Genomic DNA, 26,411 nt, shown 5'->3' with positions numbered 1-26,411 from the left:
GATTTAAAGTAAAAGATGAAAGCAGATGAAAGGAGATCAAATAGACCATCTTAATTTGTGATAATATTTAAATTTTATGTTAAACTTCAAGTGATCTCAATTTCACTAATTTAGCTCTTTTAAGGCACAAGCAAATTATCTTTACCTTTCATTTGATTATATGACCCTGTCGATATTCTAAAACTTTTCTGAAAGTCATCATGGGAGTTGTATATCCTGATGTTTGCATTTGATGCCTAAAAATATCCTGCACACTTTTTGTCAAATAAGCATCAATTGTTTTCAAGGGACTAACCCCACCACTTGGTTAGCCATTCCTATCCAAAATAGAAAAGAAAAATAAAAACATGAAGATATTGAAAGATAACTGAAACATTTTTTAAGTTGAAGATTATTTCAGGATGATTAAATAAGTCCTGATCAAAGCAAACAGGTCTTCTTTTACCAAGAACAAGTAATGACAAAATATAAGCATGAAGCGGTTTGATTTGTTTAATATAGATAGATAGATAGATAGATAGATAGATAGATAGATATAGATATATCAGAACTTAGATAATCATAGCAGGTAAGACATTAATGATAATCATTCTCTGAAATACTCTTGGAATTCCCTTTTAGAACGCCTTTCACAACCATTATTTTGTTAATTTCAATGGTAGCAATTATTTACTATCTGAAATTTTTTAATGTTTTAATTTAGACACAAAAAGTGATTCTCAACTGGGAATGACTTTTCTCTTCAAGGGACGTTGGGCAATGCCTGGAAACAGTTTTGGTTGTCACAAGTTATGAGAGGGGGAACACTACTGGCAGCAAATAGGTAGAGGCCAGGAATGCACTTAAACATTCTGAAGTGCATAGGACAGCCGCCACAACAAAGAATTATCCATCCCAACATGTCAATAGTGCCAAAGGCGAGGAACCCTGTATTAAAGTCAAGAATGACGAAAAAGATGGGAGACTGCTTTAGCATAGTATCTTGCATTCTGTGGGGATTTAACAAATATATTGGATGAAGGAATAATTAAGGGAAATGACACTGTTTGGGATGATAAATTATCGTCACAAAACAAAAGGATCCATACAGTGGCTCTAAATATTTTGTTATGGGGAAAACTGTACAGCTTTCCAAGAACACTATTTTGAAAGACAAAATTTTGAAAAAACGTAATAATATAATTGCTTTAAAAGCCACATACAATTAAAGACACAAGAAATCTGAGAAGACTACATCTTTTCATCTTATTACTTACAGAGTTTTATAACACAGGAAAAATAAACTACTGATGTAGCCAATACCTTCTGCTCATCTATAAAGTTGGTCTTTTCTTCCAAATACTATATGTGGATGGAAAAGATGGTTCTCCCTACAAATCTTGAAATCTACTTACAATAAACTCTGAGTAAAAAGATGTAACTGTAAAACAACCTATAAAAATTTGGCCGGGCATGGTGGCTCACGCCTGTAGTCCCAGCACTTTGGAAGGCCAAGGCGGGTGGATCACTTGAGGTCAGGAGTTTGAGACCAGCCTGGCCAATATGGTGAAACCCTGTCTCTACTGAAAATCCAAAAAAAAAAAAAAAAAAAAAAAAAAGGCATGGTGGCACATGCCTGTGATCCCACCTCCTTGGGAGACTGGAGCAGCAGAATGGCTTGAACCCGAGAGGTAGAGGTTTCAATGAGTGGAGTCCACACCAGTACACTCCAGCCTGCACAACAGAATGAGACTCCATTTCAAAAAAGAAAAAAAAAGTACTCCTTTATATCTTAAATATTCATATCAGAGAAGAAATTAAATTTTATCTCACTAAGGATATCATTTCACTAGCAACCAAAGTCCACTGAAAGAAATAAGTAACCTTGATTAAAGAAAAATAAATGGGCAGAAGAATTTCTAAATGTCACTATTTTGGTTAAGCTATTCAAACAAACTGAGCTGCTGATGCTGCCAATCCTGCCAATGAGAAACATAACGTATTATGCACTAAAGGGAACAAATTCCATAGCCAGAGACTTGAGATTGGTTTTTGGGCCAACCAATTCACGGCTACGGAAATACAGACTGAGTACTTAACCATAAAGGTCCTGAGTTCCTCCACTGATAAATGGGGATGCTAAAAAGCTACCTTATTGGGGGTTGCATGTTATTATTACTTTAATCACAACAGAACTGAAAGATCAGAGAGTTGACTCTGCCTAATTTAATTTCCTAGAGCACTAAGGCCCCAGTATCATTTTGAAGTATTATAATTTTTAGTATTTAATATTTAGTATTTAAATATTATAATTTTAAGTATAATACTCTTACCTAATACAGAAACTCTCATGTGACACAAACTGTTAGAAAGTTCATAACATGGCTTCAAATTAGCTTCACTGGCAATTTTATAATGAATTTTAATTATTTTTATTTTTTTAGAGATGGGGTCTGTCTCACTCTGTTGTCCCCAAGGTGGATGCAATGGCACAATCACAGCTCACTGCAGCTTTGAACTCTTGGGCTAAAGCAATCCTCCTGTGTCAGCCTCCTGGAGAGCTGAGAGTACTACTATGTGCCACCATGACTGGCTTCCTTTATCTATCTATCTATCTATCTATCTATCTATCTATCTATCTATCTATCTATCTGCCTATCTATCTAAGGTCTCCCTCTGTTGCCCAGACTGGTGTGGAATGCCTGGCCTCAAGTAAGCCTCCCAGATAGCTCAAATTACAGGAGAGAGCCACCATATCCAGCTAATTTTTTTTTTTTTATTATTCTACTTTCAGTTTTGGGATACACGTGCAGGTTTGTTACACAAGTATATATGTGCCATGGTGTTTGCTGCACCCATCAACATTTCATCTACATTAGGTATTTCTCCTAATGCTACCCCTCCCCTAGCCCCCCACACCCCAACAAGCCCTGGTGTGTGATGACTCCCTACCCATGTCCATGGGTTCTCATTGTTACACTCCCACTTATGAGTAAGAACATATGGTGTTTGGTTTTCTTTATTTCTTTCTTTCTTTATTTTTTGAGATGGAGTCTCACATTGTCACCCAGGCTGGAGTGCAGTTGCATAATCTCGGCTCACTGCAACCTCTGCCTCCCGGGTTCAAGCAATTCTCCTGCCTCAGCCTCCAGAGTAGCTGAGATTACAGGCACCCGACACCACGCCCAGCTAATTTTTTGTATTTTTGGTAGAAATGGGGTTTCACCATTTTAGCCAGAATGGTCTCGATCTCCTGACCTCGTGATCCGCCCGTCTCAGCCTCCCAAAGTGCTGGGATTACAGGCGTGAGCCACCGCGCCCAGCTGGTGTTTGGTTTTCTGTTCCTGTGTTAGTTTGCTGGGAATAATGATTTCCATCTTCATCCATGTTCCTGCAAAGGACATGACTCATCCGTTTTTTATGGCTGCATAGTATTACATGGTGTATATGTACCACATTTTCTTTTTCTTTCCTTTTTTTTTGTTTTCTGAGACAGTTTCAATCTTTTTGCCCAGGCTGGAATGCAATGGCACAATCTCAGCTCACTACAACCTCCATCTCCCAGGTTCAAGAGCTTCTCCTCCCTCAGGCTCCCAAGTAGCTGAGACTATAGGCATACACCACCACGCCTGGCTAATTTTTTGTATTTAGTAGAGACGTGGTTTCACCATGTTGGTCAAGCTGGTCTAGAACTCCTGACCTCAGGTGATCCACCCACCTCGGCCTCCCAAGCCACATTTTCTTTATCCAGTCTATCACTGATGGGCATTCGGGTTGGTTCCAAGTCTTTGCTATTTTGAATAGTGCCGCAATAAACAAACATGCGCATGTGTCTTTATAGTAGAATGATTTATAATCCTTTGGGTATATACCAGTAATGGGATGGCTGGGTCAAACGGTATTTCTAGTTCTAGATCCTTGAGGAATCACCGCACTGTCTTCCACAATGGTTGAACTAAGTTACACTCCCACCAGCAGTGTAAAAGCATTCCTATTTCTCCACATCCTCTCCAGCATCTGTTGTTTCCTGACTTTTTAATGATCCCCATTCTAACTGGCATGAGACAGTATCTCATTGCGGTTTTCATTTGCATTTCTCTGATGACCAGTGATGATGAGCTTTTTTTCATGTTTCTTGGCTGCATAAGTGTCTTCTTTTGAGAAGTGTCTGTTCACATCCTTCAACCATGTTTTGATGGGGTTATTTGTTTTTTTCTTGTAAATTTGGTAGATTCTGGATATTAGCCCTTTGTCAGATGGATAAATTGCAAAAATTTCTCCCATTCTGTAAGTTGCCTGTTCACTCTGATGATAGTTTCTTTTGCTGTGCAGAAGCTCTTTAGTTTAATTAGATCCCATTTGTCAATTTTGGCTTTTGCTGCAATTGCTTTTGGTGTTTTAGTCATAAAGTCTTTGCCCATGCCTATGTGCTGAATGGTACTGCCTAGGTTTTCTTCTAGGGTTTTTATGAGTTAGGATTTACATCTTTAGTCTTTAATCCATCTTGAGTTAACTTTTGTATAAGGTGTAAGGAAGGGGTCCAGTTTCAGTTTTCTGCACATGGCTAGCCAGTTTTCCCAACATCATTTATTAAATAGGGAATCCTTTTCCCATTGCTAGTTTTTGTCAGGTTTGTCAAAGAACAGATGGTTGTAGATGTGTGGTGTTATTTCTGAGGCCTCTCTTCTGTTCCATTGGTCTATATATCTGTTTTGGTCCCAGTGCCATGCTATCTTGGTTGCTGTAGCTTGCAGTATAGTTTAAAATCAGGTAGTATGATGCCTTCAGCTTTGTTCTTTTTGTTTATATTGTCTTGGATACATGGGCTCTTTCTTGGTTTCATATGAAATTTAAAGTAGTTTTTTCTAATTCTTTGAAGAAATTCAATGGTAGCTTGATGGGAATAGCATTGAATCTATAAATTACTTTGGACAGTATGGCCATTTTTATGATACTGAATATTCCTATCCATAAGCATGGAATGTTTCTCCATTTGTTTGTGTCTTATTTCCTTGAGCAGTGGTTTGTAGTTCTCCTTGAAGAGGTCCTTCACATCCCTTGTAAGTTAGATTCCTAGGTATTTTATTCTCTTTGTAGCAATTGTGAATTGGAGCTCACTCATACTTTGGCTCTCTGTTTGTCTATTATTGGTGTATAGGAATGCTTGTGATTTTTACACATTGATTTTGTATCCTGAGACTCTGATGAAGTTGCTTAACAGCCTAAGGAGTTTCTGGGCTGAGACGATGGGGTTTTCTAAATATACAATCATGTCATCTGCAAACAGAGACAATTTGACTTCCTCTCTTCCTATTTGAATACCCTTTATTTCTTTCTCCTGCCTGATTGCCCTGGCAAGAACTTCCAATACTATGCTGAATAGGAGTGGTGAGAGAGGGCACCCTTGTCTTGTGCCAGTTTTCAAAGGGAATGCTTCCAGCTTTTGCCCATTTGTGGGTTTGTCATAAATAGCTCTTATTATTTTGAGATACGTTCCATCAATACCTAGTTTATTGAGTGTTTTTAGTATGAAGGGGTGCTGAATTTTATCGAAGGCCTTTCCTGCATCTCTTGAGATAATCATGTGGCTTTTGTCATTGCCTTTGCTTATATGACGAATTACATTTATTGATTTGCATATGTTGAATCAGCGTTGCATCCCAGGGATAAAGCCCACTTGATCATAGTGGATAAGCTTTTTGATGGGCTGCTGGATTTGATTTGCCAGTACTTTATTGAGGATTTTTGCATTGACGTTCATCAGGGATATTGACCTGAAATTTTCTTTTTTTATTGTGTCTCTACCAGGTTATGGTATCAGGATGATGCTGGCCTCATAAAATGAGTTAGGGAGGATTCCCTCTTGTTCTATTGATTGGAATAGTTTCAGAAGGAATGATACCAGTTCCTTTTTGTACTTCTGGTAGAATTCAGCTGTGAATCCGTCTGCTCCTGGATTTTTTTAGGTGGTAAGCTATTAATTACTGCTTCAATTTCAGAACTTATTACTGGTCTGTTCAGGGATTACATTTTGATAAGTTTTTGCAGTGGCTGACACTATTTTTTCCTTTCTATATTTAGAGCTTCCTTCAGGAGCTCTTGTAAGGCAGGTCTGGTGGTGACAAAATTCCCTCAGCATTTGGTTGTCTTTAAAGGATTTTATTTCTCCACTTATGAAGCTTAGTTTGGCTGCATATGAAATTCTGGGTTGAAAATTCTTTTCTTTAAAAACGTTGAATATTGGCCCCCACTCTCTTCTGGCTTATAGGGTTTTTGAAGAGAGATCTGCTGTAAGTCTGATGGGCTTCCCTTTGTGGGTAACCTGACCTTTCTCTCTGGCTGCCCTTAACATTTTTTCCTTCATTTCAACCTTGGTGAATCTGACAATTATGTGTCTTGGGGTTGCTCTTCTCGAAGAGTATCTTTGTGGTGTTCTCCGTATTTCCTGAATGTGAATGTTGGCCTGTCTTGCTAGGTTGGGGAAGTTCTCCTGGATAATATCCTGAAGTGTGTTTTCCAACTTGGTTCCATTCTCCCTGTCACTTCCAGGTACACCAGTCAATGGTAGGTTTGGTCTTTTCACACTGTCCTGTATTTCTTGGAGGCTTTGTTCATTCTTTTTTCTCTAATCTTGTCTTCACGCTTTATTTCATTAAGTTAGTCTTCAGTCTCTGATATCCTTTCTCCGGCTTGATCAATTCAGCTAATGATTCTTCTGTATGCTTCACAAAATTCTCATGCTGTGTTTTTCAGCTCCATCAGGTCACTTATGTTCTTCTCTAAACTGGTTATTCAGTTAGCACTTCCTGTAACCTTTTATCAAGGTTATTAGCTTCCTTTCACTGGGTTAGACCATGCTCCTTTAGCTCAGAAGAGTTTGTTATTATCCACCTTCTGAAGCCTACTTCTGTCAATTCATCAACTCATTCTCCATCCAGTTTCGTTCCCTTGTTCATGAGGAGTTGTGTTCCTTCGGAGGAGAAGAGGCATTCTAATTTTGGAATTTTCAGCTTTTGCATTGGTTTTTCCTCATCTCTGTGGATTTATCTACCCTTTATCTTTGATGCTGATGACCTTTGGACGGGGGTTTTTGTGTGGGTGTCCTTTTTGTTCATGTTTTCACTTTCTGTTTGTTAATTTTCCTTCTAACAGTCAGGCCCCTCTGCTGCAGGTCTGCTGGAGTTTCCTAGAGGTCCCCTCCAGACCCTGTTTTTCTGGGTATCACCAGCAGAGGCTGCAGAACAGCAAAGATTGCTGCCTGCTCCTTCCGCTGGAAACTTTGTCCCAGAGGGGCACCTGCCCGATGTCTGTCAACCCCTGCTGGGAGGTATCTCCCAATCAGAAGGCCTCAGGGTCAGGGACCCACTAGAGGAGGCAGTCTGTCCCTTAGCAGAGCTTGAGCGCTGTGCTGGGAGATCCACTGCTCTCTTCAGAGCTGGCAGACAGGAACATTTAAGTCTGATGAAGGTGTGCCCACAGCTACCCCTTTCCCCAGGTGCTCTGTCCCAGGGAGATGGCAGTTTTATCTATAAGCCCCTGACTGGGGTTGCTGCCTTTCTTTCAGAGATGCCCTGCCCAGAGAGGAGGAATCAAGAGAGGTAGTCTGGCTACAGTGGCTTTGCTGAACTGCGGTGGGTTCTGCCCAGTTCCCAGCTAAATTTTAAACAATTATTTTGATAACCAGCTTTTTCAAAAAATTTTGCTGCATATTAACTCCTCTCATACAAACACTGAATTAACAATTTGCTCTTATCTAATATGGATATAAGAACAAAAACTGTATCAGATTGTGCTCTCAAATAGGTCTTTAATGACAGCAAATAATTAAACCTAGAGTAAATCTATTTAGCAATATATTAAAATCATTAATTTATTTCAGTGATGAATTATTCCTAAAGAACATTTTTAGGACAGCTGGATTACTAATGCAATTTATGTGATTACATTTGGAATACTTCAAATCATGTCACTATATTCTTCCCCAGAGAAGCAATCTTATTTTTATAACCTCACCATGTGGTGGATCATTGAGTACACATTAGGTAGTCAATAAATGTTTATTGAACTAAATTGAAAGCAGTGAACTTGAAATTCTAGGAGCTCATGTTATTCTAAAGCTGTACATATGATAATAAAACAGATGAAACAATGCAAAGGAAACAAACTAGAATTGTATTACACCAATTTATCTAGGATGGTAGACTATGAAGATATATTAAAACTCAATCAGAAAAACACCAAAAAGAAGAATGTGATGATTCTGAAGCTTGGGCCTATAGCTATCAATCTTTGTAAAAAAAAAAAAAAAAAATTGGCTGGGCATAGTGGCTCACACATGTAATCCCAGTGTTTTGGGAAACTGAGGTGGTAGGATCACTTGAGGACAGGAGTTTGAGACCAGCCTGTGCAACATAGTGAGACCCCATCTCTACAGAAAATTTAAAAATTAGTTAACTGTTGTGGCATGTGCCTGTAGACCTAGTTACTCAGGAAGCTGAGGTGGGAGGATCACTTAAGTCCAGCAGTTTGAGGTTTTCCTATGCCTTTCTTTACTTTAATCTCTTAATCCCATCATCTTCTTTGTAAGCTGAGGAGGATGAATGTCGCCTCAGGACCCTGTGACTGTATCAACTGCACAAATTGTAGAGCATGTGTGTTTGAACAATATGAAATCTGGGCATCTTTAAAAAGAACAGGATAACAGTGATGTTCAGGGAACAAGAAAGGTAACTTTGAACTGGCCGCTGGTGAGCCAGACGGAACAGAGCTATATTTCTCCTCTTTCATAAGCAAATAGAAATATCACTAAATTCTTTTTCTCAGCAAGGAACATCCCTGAGAAAGAGAATGCGCCCTGAAGGTAGGCTTATGGACGGCCCCTTTTTAAGGCGTACCATCGAAGCCGAAGAGATGAAATAAGCCCCGGTCTCCTATAGAGCTCCCAGGCTTATTAGGACAAGGAAAATTCCCACCTAATAAATTGTGGTCAGACAGGTTATCTGCTCTCAAACCCTGTTTCCTGATAAAATATTATCAATGACAATGAGTGCCCGAAACTTCATTAGCAATTTTAATTTCACCTCATCTGGTGGTCCTGTGATCTCGCCCTGCCTCCATTTGCTTTGTGATATTTTATAACCTTGTGAAGTATGTGATCTCTGTGACCCACACCCTATTCCTGCACTCCCTCACCTTTTGAAAATCGCTAATAAAACTTGCTGGTTTTACGGCTCAGGAACATCATGGATCCTGCTGACATGTGATATCTCCCTCGGACACCCAGCTTTAAATTTCTCTCTCTTGTGCTCTTTCCCTTTATTTCTCAACCCAGCCGAGACACTTAGGAAATAGAAAAGAAACCATGTTAAATATCGGGAGTGGGTTCTCCCAAAATCATGTTTTCTTTTCCTTACTCTTTTTGAAATCACCTTCATTGTGGTAAAATAAATGTAACATAAAATGTAACATCTTAAACTTCAACTCACTTTTAATGCATTCTTTTTTCATTAACACCTCAGGTCCTGCTTGAGAGTCTTGCTATAGGATGTCTGAAGGAAGATATGCAAATATCAGAGAAATTGGCTAGGCTAGAATTTTCTTTTAAAATGTTTACTAAAGCCAAATTTTACTTAACTTACACTGTGCTGTCTTGAAAAACAGCTATTAATCAACTATTAGGAAATAGTAAGTTAATTCCACAAAAGGTTTCTGATGCTATTACTCAAGAACTAAAGGCAGAAAAATCCTACCTCTGCCACTTAGAAGCTGTTACCTTGGGTATCTTACTTAATTCTGTGTGAATGACCTTCATTTGCAAAATGAATAAAATAATTCTGCCAATCTCACAGGATTCTTAAAAAATAAATATTTGTAAAGCAACTTAGAAGAGTTAGTATATTCTACTGATATGTAAGGTTTATTAAATAAAAAAGTAAAATTGTGCATCTTGGGGATATATAACTGGGTTTTTCTGAATTTACTGAATATGAAAGCTGTCCTGTCTATCTAGGTGGAGAAGATATCATGGAAGATATCCTGAAATATGTTTTCCATATTGGTTCCATTCTCCTCAGCACTTTCAGGTACACAAATCAATTGTAGATTCCCATGTTTGTTGGAGGTTTTCTTCATTCCTTTTCATTCTTTTTTCTCTGTTCTTGTCTGCCTGACTTATTTCAGAGAGACAGTCTTTAAGCTCTGAGATTCTTTAATCTGCCTGGTCTATTCTGCTATTAATACTTGTGACTGCATTATGAAATTATTATATTGTGTTTTTCAGCTCTGTCAGGTTGGCTGCATTCTTCTCTATACTGGCAATTTTGTCTGTTGGCTTCTGCAATGTTTTATCATGATATTTAGCTTCCTTGCATTAGGTTTCAAAGTATTCCTTTAGCTCAGTGAAGTTTGTTTTTATCCATATTCTGAATTCTACTTCTGTCATTTTAGCCATCTCAGCCTCAGCCCAGTTCTGAACCCTTGCTGGAAAGGTGATACAGTCATTTAGAAGGAAGAGGGTACTCTGGCTCTTTGAGCTTTCAGTGTCTTGCACTGATTCTTTCTCATCTTTGTGGGCTTATGTACCTTCAATCATTCAGATTGCTGAACTTTGGATTTTTTTTTTATACAAATTGGCCACTTTTCCATATGGCTGCTGTGGTTTGCTGGGGGTTCATTTGCTCTCGTCCCTAGGCACCTCGAAGTTTTGGGTACCTGGAAGTATCAGCAGTGCTGAGAGACAGCAAAGACAGCAGCCTTCCACTTCCTCTGAGAGCTCTGTGTAAGGGAGGTATGGACCTGTGGCCAGCCCAAACACACCTGTAGGAGGCGACTGAAGACCCTGTTGGGAGGTCTCACCTAGTCAGGAGAAATAGGATTGGGGACCTGCTAAAAGAAGCAGTCTGGTAATACTTTTGAAGAGGAATTGTGCTGTGCTGGGGTCCACTTCTGTGTCCAGTTGGCTTCGGTTCTCCAGGGTCGAAATGAAAAAGAAAAAATGTTAAGGACAGCAAGAAATAAAGGCCAGGTCACCTACAGAGAGAAGCCCATCAGAATAACAGTGAAACTCTCACTGGAAACCCTACAAGGCAGAAGAGACTAGGGGGCCAATATTCAACATTCTAAAAGAAAAAAAAAATCCAACTCAAAATTTTATATCTGGCCAAACTAAGCTTCATAAGTGAAGGAGAAATAAGACCCTTTTCAGACAAGCAAATGCTGAGGGAATTCATTACCACCAGACCTGCCTTACAAGAGATCCTGAAGGAAGCACTAAATATGGAAAGGAAAGAACATTACCAGCCACTGCAAAATACACTGAAGTACATAGACCAGGTACACTATAAAGCAACCACATACACAAGTCTGCAAATAACAAGCTAACATCATGAGGACAGGATCAAATCAACACATTATCAATACTAACCTTAAATGTAAATGGGCTAAATGCCCTAAATAAAAGACACAGAGTGGTAAGCTGAATAAAAGACTAAGACTTATTGGTATGGTGTCTTCAAGGGACCCATCTCACATGCAGTGTCACACATAGGCTCAAAATAAAGGGATGGAGGAAAATCTACCAAGCAAATGAAAACCAGAAAAGAGCAGGGATTGCTATCCTACTTTCTGACAAAACAGACTTTAAAACAACAAAGATTTAAAAAAGGACAAAGATGGGCATTAAACTATGGTAAAGAGTATATTTTCACCCTTTATCATCTGGTTATTTTGCAGACTTGTTTATGTGGTTGCATTATAGTGCACCTGGTCTATGTACTTCAGTGTGTTTTGTAGTGGCTGGTAATGGTCTTTCCATATTTAGTGCTTCCATCAGGAGCTCTTGTAAGGCAGATCATGTGGTAACAAATTCCCTCAGGCTTTGCTTGTCTGAAAAAGATCTTATTTCTCTTATCTCTATTCAATAAGAAGAACTAACTATAAAAATACAACATACCAGAAGCTCTGGGACATGTTTAAGGCAATGTTAGGTGGGAAATTTATAGGATTAAATACCCACATCAAAAAGTTACAAAGATCTCAATTTAAAAATCTACCATCACAATGAAAAGAACTAGAGAACCAAGAGCAAACAAATCTCAAAGCTAGCAGAAGACAAGAAAAAAACCAAATCAAAGCTGAACTGAAGGAGATAGAGACCTGAAAAACCATTCAAAAGATCAACAAATAAAGAAGTTTCTTTTTTGAAAAAAAAAATACAATAGATAAACCTTTAACTAGAATAATAAAGAAGAAAAGAGAGAAGATTCAAATGAACACAATCAGAAATAAGAAGAAGGATATTAGCACTAAACCCACAGAAATACAAATAACCATCAGACAATATTATAAACACCTCTATGCATATCAAGTAGAAAATCTAGAACTAATCGATAAGTTTCTGGACACATACACCCTCACAAGACTAAAACAGGAAGAAACTGAATCCCTGAATAGACTAATAATGAGTACTGAAATTGAGTACTACCACCTACCAACCCAAAAAAAATAAAAAAAAGAAAAGCCCAGGACCAGAAGATTCACAGCTGAATTCTACCAGATGTACAAAGAAGAGCATGTACCATTCCTACTGAAACTATTCCAAAAATTGAAAAGGAAGGACTCCTCCCTAATGCAATCTATGAGGCCAGCCTCATCCTGATAGCAAAACCTGGCAGAGACACAACAAAAAAAGAAAACTTCAGGCCAATGTCATTGATGAACATTGATGCAAAAATCCTCAAAAAAATACTGGCAAACCAAATTGAGCAGCACATCAAAAAGCTTATGCACCATGATCAAGTAGGCTTAATTCCCAGGACGCAAGGTTGGTTCAACATATGCAAATCAATAAATATGGTTCATCACATAAACAGAACTAAAGACAAAAACCACATGATTATCTCAATAGATGCAGAAAAGGCTTATCAGAAAATTCAACATCCATTCATGTTAAAAACTCTCAATAAACTAGGTATTGAAGGAAGATACCTCAAAATAATAAGACCCACGTATGACAAACTCACAGCCAACATCACACTAAATGCAAAAAAGCTGAACACATTCCCCCAAAAATGGCACAAGACAAGGATGCTCTCTCTCAAGACTCATATTCAATATAGTAATGGATGTTCTGGCCAAGGAAATCAGGCAAGAGAAAGAAATAAAGGGCATTGAAATAGTCTGCAAACTATTCCTGTGGTTTCTAGATTCTATATCTAGAAAACCACACTGTTTCAGCCCAAAAGCTTCTTAAGCTGATAAACAACTCCAGCAAAGTTTCAGTATACAAAATCAATGTACAAAAATCACTAGCATTTCTATATACCAACAACAGCCAAGCTGAAGCCAAATCAGGAATGCAGTCCCATTCACAGCTGAAACAAAAAGAATGAAATACCTAGGAATACAGCTAAGTAGGGAGGTAAAAGATCTCTGCAAGGAAAACTACAAACCATTGCTCAAAGAAATCAGAGAGAACACAAATACATATTTTAAAATTCCATGTTCATGGATAGGAAGAATCAATATCATTAAAATGGCCATACTGCCCAAATGAATTCATAAATTCAATGCTATTCCCATTAAACTACCATTGACATTCTTCACAGACCTAGAAAAACCTATGTAAAAATTCATAATGAACCAAAAAAGAGCCTGAATAGCCAAGCCAGTCCTAAGCAAAAAGAACAAAGCTGGCGGCATCATGCTACCAACTTCAAACTATACTACAGAGCTACAGTAACCAAAACAGCATGATACAGGTACAAGAAAAGATACATAAGCTGGGCGCAGTGCCTCATGCCTGCAATCCCAGCACCTTGGGAGGCCAAGGTGGGCGGGTCACTAGGTCAGGAGTTCGAGACCAGCCTGGCCAATATGGTGAAACCCCGTCTCTACTAAAAATACAAAAATTAGCCAGGCATGGTGGCGCGCCTGTAGTTCCAGCTACTCAGGAGGCTGAGGCAGAAGAATCGCTTGAATCCGGGAGGCGTAGGTTGCAGTGAGCCAAGATCGTGCCACTGCACTCCAGCCTGGGTAACAGAGCGAGATTCTGTCAAAAAAATAAAAATAAAAAAAAAAGACACATAGACAAATGGAACAGAATAGAGAACCCAGAAATAAGACCATACATGTACAACCATCTGATCTTTGACAAAGCTGACAAAAACAAGCAATGGGGAAAGGGCTTCCTATTCAATAAATGATGCTGGGATAACTGGCTAGACATATGCAGAAGACTGAAGCTGCACCCCTTTCTTATACCATGTATTAGTTCATGTTCATGCTGCTGATAAAAACATACCTAAGACTGGGTAATTTATAAATAAAAAGAGGTTTAATAGACTTCCAGTTCCACGTGGCTGGGGAGCCCTCACAATCATGGTGGAAGGCAAAAGGCATGTCTTACATAGCGGCAGACGAGACAGAATAGATGTAGGAGAACTCCCCTTTTTAAAAACATCATATCTCAAGAGACTTATTCACCATCATGAGAACAGCATGGGAAAGATCCACCCCCATGATTCAATTACTTCCTACTGGGTCCCTCCCACAACAGGTGGGAATTACAGGAGCTATATTTCAAGATGAGAGTTGGGTGGGGACACAACCAAACCATATCATTCTGCCCCTAGGCCCTCCCAAATCTCATATTCTCACATTTCAAAACCAACCATGCCTTCCGAACAGTCCCCCAAAGTCTTAACTCATTTCAGCATTAACTCAAGAGTCCACAGTCCAAAGTCTCAATTGAGACAAGGCAAAGTCCTTTCCACCTATGAGCCTGTAAAATCAAAAGCAAGTTAGTTACTTCCTAGATACAATGCGGGTACAGGCATTAGGTAAATACAGCCATTCCAAATGGGAGAAAGTGGCCAAAACAAAGGGGCTACAGGCCCTATGCAAGTCAAAATCCAGCAAGGCAGTCAAATCTTAAAGCCAGAAAATGATCTCCTTTGACTCCATGTCTCACATCCAGGTCATGCTGATGCAAGAGGGAATTCCCATGATCTTAGGCAGCTCTGCCCCTGTGACTTCGCAGGGTACAGTGTCCCTCCCAGCTGCTCTCATGGGCTGGTATTGAGTGTCTTGCTGCTTTTCCAGCTGCACAGTGCAAGCTGTAGTTGGATCTACCATTCTGGGGTCTGGAGGATGATGGCCCTCCTCTCACAGCTCCACTAGGTGGTGCCCCACTAGGGACTCTTGTGTGGGGGCTTGCACCCCACATTTCCCTTCTGCACTGCCCTAGCAGAGGTTCTCCATGAGAGTTGCACCCCTGCAGCAAACTTCTGCCTAGATATCCAGGCATTTCTATACATTCTCTGAAATCTAGGCAGAGTTTCCCAAACGTTGGCCCGTTTTAGTCATGGCCAGAGTGGCTGGGATGCAGGGCACCAAGTCCCTAGACTGCACCACAGCACAGGGACCTTGGGCCCGGCCCATGAAACCATTTTTTCTTCCTAGGCCTCCAGGCCCACGATGGGAGGGGCTGCCATGAAAACCTGTGACATGCCCTGGAGACATTTTTGCCATTGTCTTCGGGATTAACATAGGGATCCTCATTTCTAATGCAAATTTCTGCAGCTGGCTTGAATTTCTCCTCAGAAAATGGGATTTTCTATTCTATCGCATTGTCAGGTTGCAAAATTTCCAAACTTTCATGCTCTGTTTCCCTTTTAAAATGGAATGCTTTTAACAGCATCCAAGACACTTCTTCAATGCTCTGCTGCTTAGAAATTTCTTCCACCAGATACCCTAAATCATCTCTCTGAAGTTCAAAGTTCCACAAATCTCTAGGTCAGGGGTAAAATGCCACCAGTCTCTTTGCTAAAACATAACAAGAGTGACCATTACTCCAGTTACCAACAAGTTCCTCATCTCCATTTGAGACCACCTCAGCCTGGACCTTATTGTCCATATTGCTATCAGGATTTTGGTCAAAGCCATTCAACAAGTCTCTAGGAAGTTCCAAAGCTTCCCACATTTTCCCATCTTCTGGGCCCTCCAAACTGTTCCAACCTCTGCCCGTTACCCAGTTCCAAAATCGCTTCCACATTTTTAGGTATCTTATCAGCAGGGCCCTACTCTACTGGTACCAATTTACTGTATTGGTCTGTTTTCACACTGCTGATAAAGACATACCCAAGACTGAGGAATTTACAAAAGGAAGAGATTTAATGGACTTACAGTTCCACATGGCTGGGGAGGCCTCACAATCATGGTGAAAGGAAGAGCAAGTCATATCTTATGTGGATGGTGGCAGGCAAAGACAGAGAGAGCCTGTGCAGGGAAACTCCCCTTTTTATAACCATCAGATCTCATGAGACTTACTCACTATTACAAGAACAGCATGGGAAAGACCTGTCCCCATGATCCAATTACCTCCCACTGGGTCTCTCCCACAACACATGGGAATTCAAGATGAGATCTTGGTGGGGACACAGCCAAACCATATCACAACCTCATAAAAAAGTGAGCAAAAGACGTGAATGCACACTTTTCAAAAGACATACATGTGGCCAAGCATATGTAAAAAAGCTCAATATTACTGATCATTAGAGAAATAAAAATCAACACCGCAATGAGATACTATCTCACACCAGTCAGAATGGCTATTATTAAAAAGTAAACAAAAATAACAGAGGCTGGTGAGGTTTCAGAGGAAAGCAAACGCTTATACATTGTTTTGGGGAGTGTAAATTAGTTCAACCACTGTGGAAAGCAGTATGGCAATTTCTCAAAGAGCTAAAAGCAGAACTACCATTTGAACCAATAATCCCATTACTGGGTCTATAACCAGGGGAATAGAAATCATTCTGCCATAAAGACACATGCACGCAAATGTCCATTCACAATAGAAAAGACATTAAATCAACCTAAATGCACATCAATGACAGACTGGATAAAGACAATGTTTGGGAGGCTGAGGCAGGAGAATCACTTGAACCCAGGAGGCAGAGGTTGCAGTGAGCCAAGATCATGCCACTGCACTCCAGACTGGGCAACAAGAGCAAAACTCCGTCTCAAAAAAAAAAAAGGAAAAAAAAAAAAACCGAAAAGAAAGAAAAGGTAGTATATCTACACCATGGAATACTATGCAGGCATTAAGAAAGAATATCATATCTTTTATGGGAACATGGATGGAGCTGAGGCTATTATCCTTAGCAAACTAAAGCAGGAACAGAAAACCAAACACCCATGTTCTCACTTATAAGTGGGAGATAAATGACAAGAACTCATGAACACAAAGAATGGAACAACAGACACTGGGGTGTACTAGAGTGGGGAGAGTGGGAAGAAGGAGCAGAGCAGAGCAGAAAAAAAAAACTACTGGATACTAGGCTTAATACCTGGGTGATAAAATAACCTGTACAACAAACCCCTGTGACACAAGTTTACCTATATAACAAACCTTCACACATACTCCCAAACTTAAAAGTTTTTTTGTTTGTTTTTCTGTTGTTGTTGTGTTTGTTTTTTGAGACAGAGTCTTGCTCTGTCGCCAGGCTGGAGTGAAGTGGCATGATCTCGGCTCATTGCAACCTCTGCCTCCTGGGTTCAAGCGATTCTCCTGCCTTAGTCACCTGAGCAGCTGGGAGTACAGGCACGTGCCACCACATCCAGCTAATTTATTGTATTTTTAGTAGAGATGGGGTTTCACTGTGTTAGCCAGGATGGTCTCGATCTCCTGACCTCGTGATCCACCCACCTTGGCCTCCCAAAGTGCTGGGATTACAGGCGTGAGCCACTACGCCCAGCTAAAATAAAAGTTTTTAAAAAAGAAACTCCTGCTTCAAACTAACATAATTTAAGAATGCTGCCTGGGCACAGTGGCTCATGCCAGAACTTTGGGAGGCCAAGGTGGGCAGATCATGAGGTCAGGAGATCAAGACTATCCTGGCCAACATGATGAAACCCTGTCTCTACTAAAAATACAAAAAGATTACCTGGACATGGTGGTGCGCATGTCTGTAATCCCAGCTACTTGGGAGGCTGAAGCAGGAGAATCACTTGAACCAGGGAGCTGGAGGTTGCAGTGAACTGAGATCGCACCACTGTCCAACCTGGCGACAGAGGGAGACTCCATCTCAAAAGAAAAAAAATGTTAAAGATTGTTCAAACATCCACCTATCTTGTATTCAACTCCTTTTACAACCTCTAAAAAACAAATCTATCTTTGGAAAAATGTTCCTCTTATAAAGTTCTTCATTATTTCTATTCCATTAAACTCTGAGCTAGTTACTTGAGGGAAGGACTTCTTTATTTCATTTTTGTATCATTAAAACTTAACATAGTGCCTTGCATATGATAGACACCTAAGAAATGTCTATTAAACTAAGATCTATCTCTCTGGAAGTACCTAGCAATTATCTTGTAATGAAATCAAATTTATTTATATACCTTCAAATATATGAAGGTAGTATGTTACCCAGAGTCTTTACACTTCTAAACCAAAAAATTCAAGTCATTTAGTCAAACTAAACGAATTACCTCATACTCTTCTTTATGAGCTCCAGTATATTCACACCATTTCTAAATGGAGGGCCAGAATAAAACTCAACACATTAGGTGTGGCTAGACTAAAATACAGCAGATATTGGACCACAATGGTGCTAATTTCAGAAATTACATTTCTATTAATAATAATGCAACCTAAGTTAACATAACCTGTTTCAGAAGCTATATTTCACCAGTGACATTTATTGAGTCTCTGCACTCTCCAAACTTTGATCATAGGATTTGATGCTAAGCTGTGTCTTTCTTTGTACTTGTACTTTGTACTTGCACAGATGATTTGGGGGGTCCAATTATGGTTATACTTATTATATGCAATCTAACTTGCATTAGTCCTCTCCTCTAAAGTCCCACTGCCGCTGACTTGGTAATACCATCCATTATCTCTCACCAGAAATATTAGAATATTTACTAAATGATTTCTTGGCCATCATTCATACTATACTCTAATCCACTCATTAAACTGCAAAATGATTGCCCCTAAATGCAATTTAATCAGTAACTTCCTGTATTCATTTATGCTTCTTCACCATTTTCAGTAGAGTCCAATTTCCTTATATGCCATTTAAGGCATTCATGTTCAAGACTCTTATCTATGTTACTAACTTCATATTCTATAATACCCCAAAAAATATCCCCTTATAGTTTATAATATACCATAATTACAGGAATTCATTGAATCATGCAGAAGGCCACTGAAAGTTTCTCTTGACTTTCTACAATTAGCATCAGTAAAATAATTGTGTTTCTAAAAGTTCCATGATTAATTTCATTCCTGTTTCTTTACATACACTATACCCTCTACCTAGTGTTTTCTCTCTTCTCTTCTACCAGATGCCTACCATGCTACCAAACTGTTATATAATTTTTTGATCTTCATCATCTATTTGAAGAACATAATTGTCTATCTCTAGCTAGAGAACACATCTCATTCTCTATTTAAGTAAATGGTATTCAAGTTAGGTGATTAGGTAATTATTTCCAAAATCAACTTATAATATAAGTAATATCTTACAATGTGACAAACAATATATTTTCAATATTTGTCTGCTTCATGTATTTTTATTTAAGGTATACTAAACAACAATAACCTGGGGTAGAAAATTAAAGATATCTATTACCATTGTCTCCCAAGTAACAAAGAAATTTTACTGTGGAACACAGAATAAATGAACTAAATGTTAAACCAGACAACTACAATAACAAGTTATATGGTATTTTATATGAAAGTAGAGTATAAGATTTTGCAAAAATGATTATATTTTGTACTACTAAAAAAAAACTTCCTTGGTTTGGAGCATCTGGTTAAATCAATAATATCTTCAAATGTAAATGGCCCAAAACTAAGTTTTCTATAAATACTGAGTTCAGAGCTGTGTTCAAAAAACTAGACAGAAGACTAACCACAGATCAGTTCACTTTAGTGTAAGCTTCTGCCCAGTTTTGGAAGAGCCACTATTACTGTCAAAGTTGCATCTGGGAAAATGGTTAAGGCTTTTGGGGAGACAGAGAGTGTCATTAGCATTCTTTTATATATTCACAAGTTTAAAAAGAGTCGTATGAAATTTCATAGTGCCAGACTGTGAAAAAAGACAAAAATAAAACAAGTCTATTGTTTCCCTTATACTTAAGCCTAAAAGAAAAATATACCTCAGCTCATATTATAAAGCTTTTGGAAATCTCAGCCAGAGCAATCAACTCTAAACTTGTTTTAAGCACTCTACTTTTGGAAGTTATGTTGCTCATTTCACTTTCCAATTTGTCCTAGAGCATTGTTAATTTTTTTTGCATTGCAGTTATGCAAGAATAAAATTATAATGAATTTTTAGAAATGATCCCTCCCAATGAAATTATATAACTATACTGGACCAATATAAATATTTTCATAGATAAGAAAAATGCAAAAATATAAGGTAAAAATTCCTCTAAATTCAGGCCTTGATCTAACATTGTCTTCACTATAAGTTTAATGTCTAATATGCTTTTACAGTTATTATTTTAGATGACCTTTAAACATACTAAACAGATGCTGTGGCAAACTATATACCAAGTAATTCCTCCTATTTGGTTCCAACACATAGGGGCAGAAGCACAGGAACCTCCGGGTTGGAAGATTTAGAGTTCTAGTCTAACACTCTGTCCTACACATGGATTGCCTTTGCGCCATCCCAGAGAATCAGCTATTCTCTGTTACAATGTTGTCCATGAATCAACTAGTTCATACTCTTATTTATCTCTAACTTCTACTTCTTAGAACAATTTATAAGAGGTCTCATCCATCTTCCATACAAGCACTTCTTCCAGCACTTGGTTTTTCCATTTCCATAAGAAAAAGCAAAGAGCCACTAGGTATTCAAATCTTACTCTAAATAAAATACAGCAGATTAATAAGGGTCAGGAACAACATTTATGGCCACCAGGTGTAAATTCTTTTCTATCTATAATAATTTGACAATCTCTCCCTTGGAGAAAATAATAAACAGACAAAATCAGTACTCAAGAAAACTGTGACAAGCTCCCCAGAATTCCCATACCCTATTTATGTAGAGAGGTTAAAATGGCCTGCAAAGAGATCTTAAAGAAATAGAAAAAAAATAAATAAATAGTAAAACTCTGCTATGTGGATACAATCAATTTTTCAGAGTGCCTCCCAGGTTTTTGGACTAAAAGCACTTAAGCCAAATATCTGTTCCAGCTCCATGAAATCAGAAACAGACTGGCAAGTTTACTAAAGGGACCTGAAAGACAGAGGTCATATGCCATAGAGGGTATAGACACATTAAAAGTTAATCTCACAACTACCACATTATTTTAAAAAGTAAAGGAATTAAAAGAGTGAGAGACTTTACTTGTTAACTAATAGCAAAAGAGAGTCCATAAGACAAGTAGGTACTCATGAGATATCCCTATGAAGATGTCGTTGTTTCGCAGTTTTGGGTAGCAATGTTTTTTAATCAAAAGCAGATAAAGTCCTATATACCATAATTACAGGAATTCAATGAATCATGCAGAAGGCCACTGAAAGTTTCTCTTGACTTTCTACAATTAGCATCAGTAAAATAATTGTGTTATATTCAGTGATCTTCCCTCAATAGCATAGAATAAGTATGATTAGGAATAGTCATAGTCATATCATTAGCAGTTGACTGGGGCCATAGACTAACATTAGAGCTAGACTAGGACTAGAATTTTTAAGCATTGCTATTGAAGCCATAAACCTTATGCTCATTAGACTCATTCTCTGTGCTACTCAAGGGAGCCAGGTTCCACCAGGAAGGTAAAAAGATAAACAAAAAACACTGGAAGGATCCCCATGGACAAGTGCTAAAGGGAAGGGAAACCCTAAGGAAAGATCACAATTATATGTACCCTAGGGAACTGATACCTCCTATTTCCTTTACCACCTGCAATGTAGCATATCAATGTGATTCTTTTAATAATCTCACTGTATCTGTTTTACAATAGCAAAAATATAGATATTGTCAATATGGCACCAAGAATATTGTTTCAGTGAAGAATCCTTAGATTTTACATACTTCCAGCTGGAATGTGTGCTCACAACTAGAAAAAATAGGCACAAAAGAAAATTAGCCTTACAAAGGGTTCATGTTAAACTTCTTGAGAGTATAGAGTTAGGGCCTGTTTGTCTATTGAAAGACTACTTCCCATTTACAGATCTCTGTCACCTCCTAATCCTAAGATTATCTTTCAAAGGAGTTATCAAGATAAACAAAGATTAAAGGAAACCTAAGTAAAAACAAAAAATAGTAGGCCAGGAAAACAAAACATAGACAAAAACATGAAATAAAACTTCCTCGTTTTGTTACCATTTTAGAACAGTTGAAGATGGTAAATCATTCAATTGCAGAAATCTGTAAAGGCAGTAAGATAATCCTACATGAAATAAAAATAACAAGTGGATATCCTTAACAGAAACACTTCAAAAAATATGTAACATAATGCATTCAGGGATGTATTGCAGGGTAGAAAATTCACTTTTTGTCTTTGTGCGTGCATGCGTGTGTGTGTGTGTGTGTGTGTGTGTGTGTGTGTATCCCTAATCATTTTTTAAGAAGGTATTTTTCCTTAGGAAGAGAGTGGACTTCATCTATCACCAAGCAGCTAAAGACCAAGAAGCCTGCAATTGCTAATTCAAAGACAGGGAGGTCCCAGGGACAAGAAAGTACTGTGTCTGATTTCCAACATTGTGTGTTGTTTGGAGAAGTTCAAGCACTTACTAAACTATATTAAAATTGTGGCTATAGACTACCATGAAAGTCTACAGAACAGTGGCATATACCACATTCCTATTGCTCATTTAACTGTGAACTCCTCACCCCACAACATGTACAATATGTATGCTAAGGTATCCTGACACCAATTTGCAGGCCCAAATTTGTCCTCTTGTCAAAGCAGCAAAAATGTAGTTTAGACTGACTGCATTGCGATATTCCAAGCAGCAATATTTTCTGCCTTTGGAACTTGGATAATTACCTTTACGGTGCACTCCCAACATCATTCTTAATGAAGTGGAATTATAAGCAACATATATTTATAATGAAGAGCTGTAATCAAAATAGATGTCATTTGTAAAGGCAAATAGTAATCTGAGTTGAAGGACACTATTCCATGCATGATGTCCCTGTTAGACATTCCAATCTCATCATGACATTGACTGGCTATCTACTCAATGCTGGCCATATTAAAATGTCTGAGATACTTTCTTTCAAATAACATATAACGTTAGTTGATGATAAGGGGAAAATATAGAAAATAATATTTAAGATCATATATCTGAAGTTTCAAGTAGAAAATTGAGACTCCTATAATATCTATAGGAGTTCACAAGAAAATCAAACCTTGGGGTATGAATTGTGGGAAAAAGGGTGAACAGTCCTAAAAGACCTCATGGGGAAACAGGTGTGTTAAGCTGTATTTTAAAGGAGGGAAAGATTTGAAAGTGAGATGAGAAACCATTCTGAGAAGAAGGAAAACCATGAGCAAGAGTCTGCAGCCAGGAATGAGCATAGTATGTTTGGGAATGATTAACAGATATATTTGGCTGAAGTCACAGCCTTCTGTAAGGGAATTATAAGAAATGTATTTTATGTGGATAGTAGCTATACTTTAAAAGGTGGGGATTATTAAAAATTTCTGAAGAGAGAGAGTAACAGACAAACCAGTGTTCTTGGAAGGCACATCTAGAAATAAACTGACATAAAAAGAAACTCTGCCTATGTTCTTCCACTGCTGCTCTTCTTTATAACGATCACACATCCTCAGTTGTCCGTAGTTGTGCTTTATTGTTCTTGATCTAATCGCAACCATGCTTCTCAGTCCCCTTGCCTAGAAGTTTGCTTGGAAACCTCAATTCAACAGCACTCCTACAGACCCAAATACCTTCCTTTAGACTTGGAAATATTAGGGGAAAAGCAACTAGTTTACTGTAGCAAAAAGAGCATATGCTTCGGAATTAGAGAGATCTCAATTTAAATCTGTATTCCAAAAACATATTCTTTATAAGGTCTTAAACAATGATTTAACCTACCTATACCTAAATTTAACCTGTAAAAAGATTAAGTAAAAAGTAAAAAAGGGCTACTTTGCAAATGAAGATGAGATAAATGAAGGATACTGGCACATAAAATAATCTAAAAATGTGGATATTTTTTGTTTCACTTTGAATTTATAAGCAAAAGGAAATCTGAACTGAGAGAGAAGCTGTAAAGGTCTACAACTTTTGTTAAATAAAGGAAATGCTTAAAGACTTTTAAAATGCCAAGAACAATTTTGAAGAAAACTAAGAAGTCACACTACCAACATAATTATTTTAAATATTTCTTGGTGAACTTTTTTCTCACTACGAACATGATTTTACATGTTTGCAATCATTTTGCTTATAAAACTTTCATTCTGTTTCTTTCATTTAACAAAAGTGCTTTGCAAGGTTATAATTTAAATTTCATAAAATTAGTTTACATAAATGCATAACATATCACTGAATAATAGTATTAAAGTTTATATAACAGTTTACCTATCATTACACAGTTAAGGTTTTTAATTATTTGATGATATTAACAATGATGAAATAACTATTTTGTCCTCTGATAAAACTCAACACCCCACAACTTTAGCATCAATAAGAAAGAATTCAAGCAATCTCCTCTTCATCTTTTAAATGTATTGTATTAGTCTGTTCTCACTCTCCTATGAAGAAATACTCAAGACTGGGCAATCTATAAAGAAAAGAAGGTTAATTGACTCACAGTTCCGCATGGCTGGTCGGGACTCTGGAAACTTACAATCATGGCAGAAAGCACATCTTCACAGGGCAGCAGGAGAGAGAATGAGTGCTGAGAGAAGGGGGAAGTGCCTTACAAAACCATCAGATTTCACTATCATGTGAACAGCATGGTGGAAACTACTCCCATGGTTCAATTACCTCCACCTGGTCCCACCCTTGACACATGGGGATTATTACAATTCAAGGTGAAATTTGGGTGGGGACACAGCACCAAACCATATCAGGTATCAAAGATACTGAAGAGACCAAGTATAGCAATATCTAACATATTCTCACTGGAATCTCTGACTCTTACCAGGTGCAGTGGCTTACGCTTATAATCCCAGCACTTTGGGAGGCCAAGGTGGGAGGATTACTTGAGCCCAGAAGTTCAAGACCAACCTGGGCAACACAGTGAGACCCCATCTCACCAAAACATTAATAAATTAGCCAGGAATGGCAGCACACACCTGTAGTCCTAGATGCTTGCAGGGCTGTTGTGGGAGGATTGCTTGAGCTTGAAAGGGCAAGGCTGCAGTGAGCTGTTATCACATCATGGCACTCCAGTCTGGGTGACAGAGTGAGATTCTATCCCAACAAAAACACACAAACAAACAAAAAAGGAATAGAAAAAGAAAAGGAAGAAAAGGAAATCAAATATGAAAATTTGTAAGTGTGGAATTTTGCAGTATGTTAAATTCTAGATTCTCCTTATTTTCTACCTTATCAACAAAAACAGGATTAGAAGTAAATGGCTTTTGGAACCAAACAAACTTAAGCTTTTATTTAACAATTATATGAGCAGAAGAAGACTCAAAGGTCATTATCATTAAAGAGGCAAAGGATTACTGGCTGGACACTACCAGAAAGAAGAGTTCTGGCTTGGTAATAGTAGCTTTATGGGGAGAAAAGTCCTAGGTAATAACTCAACACACAAAGATATTTCTGAAGAAATATAGAACCTCTAAAGTATTTAAGTGATTAACTAAACAAAAGATCCCAATACCACATTCATAAGAAGCAAATGTTTTTATTTCAATATACTCTGCGTAGCTCAAATAACATAAAAGTTAACTGCATGGAAACAGGAAACATAAATCACTTTCTCGATAGGCAGAAAAATCATCAGTAATTATCAGTAATTTGTGCTCCATCGGGGAAAAAGAAAAAAAACTTGAATGTTGGCTCTACCTATGTAATTAATGTAATGAAGAAAAACGTGGTTGTATCCTAAAGGATCTGATGCTTCCAGTCCTCTTTGAGGACACCTGGAACTTTTTTATTTTGCTCCAGAGAAAGTCATAAGAATTGAGCTAAATTACAGGATCATTTTTATCAGTAGATGAGAGAATTTCCACATAAGGTGTCAAAGAAGGGAACTCAAGTTAGGTTAGAAACAAGCAACCCACTTATTGATATATTTCCCATTACCAGATAGAGTTTCTACTTTATGGGGATGTTACCACAATTTATCCCCCATACCGGGAATTGTGACTAAATTCTGGTCATCATGACTAAAATTTTATGAACTAACAAAAAAGATTCTGAATAAAAATCCCACAGAAAAAAAGGTACTTAAATGATGGCTCTATGAAACATAGCTTAGTGCTTCTCATACATAGTTTACAGGTATTATATA

The 26,411-nt window shown here is 38.1% G+C and overlaps 1 protein-coding gene across 4 annotated transcripts in view; it reads right to left on the bottom strand.

Moving 5' to 3' along the window:
- Nucleotides 1–26,411, bottom strand: part of EXOC6B (exocyst complex component 6B) — a 690,744-nt gene that overhangs the window by 293,972 nt on the left and 370,361 nt on the right. Inside the window, exon 19 of one of the 4 annotated variants that reach the window (XM_050754409.1) lies at nucleotides 25,066–25,360. The exons of the other annotated variants lie outside the window; for them this stretch is intronic. Coding sequence (XP_050610366.1) covers nucleotides 25,211–25,360 — 150 coding nt within the window. The 3' untranslated portion in view covers nucleotides 25,066–25,210. Of the gene's footprint in view, nucleotides 1–25,065; nucleotides 25,361–26,411 lie in introns of those variants that run through there. 4 annotated transcript variants of the gene reach the window in all.

This window comes from Macaca thibetana, chromosome 13 (assembly GCF_024542745.1).
Source record: "Macaca thibetana thibetana isolate TM-01 chromosome 13, ASM2454274v1, whole genome shotgun sequence".
NCBI classification, from domain to species: Eukaryota; Metazoa; Chordata; class Mammalia; order Primates; family Cercopithecidae; genus Macaca; species Macaca thibetana.
Note: the sequence above shows the minus strand (reverse complement) of the source record. Positions and strands in the feature narration are given on the sequence as shown.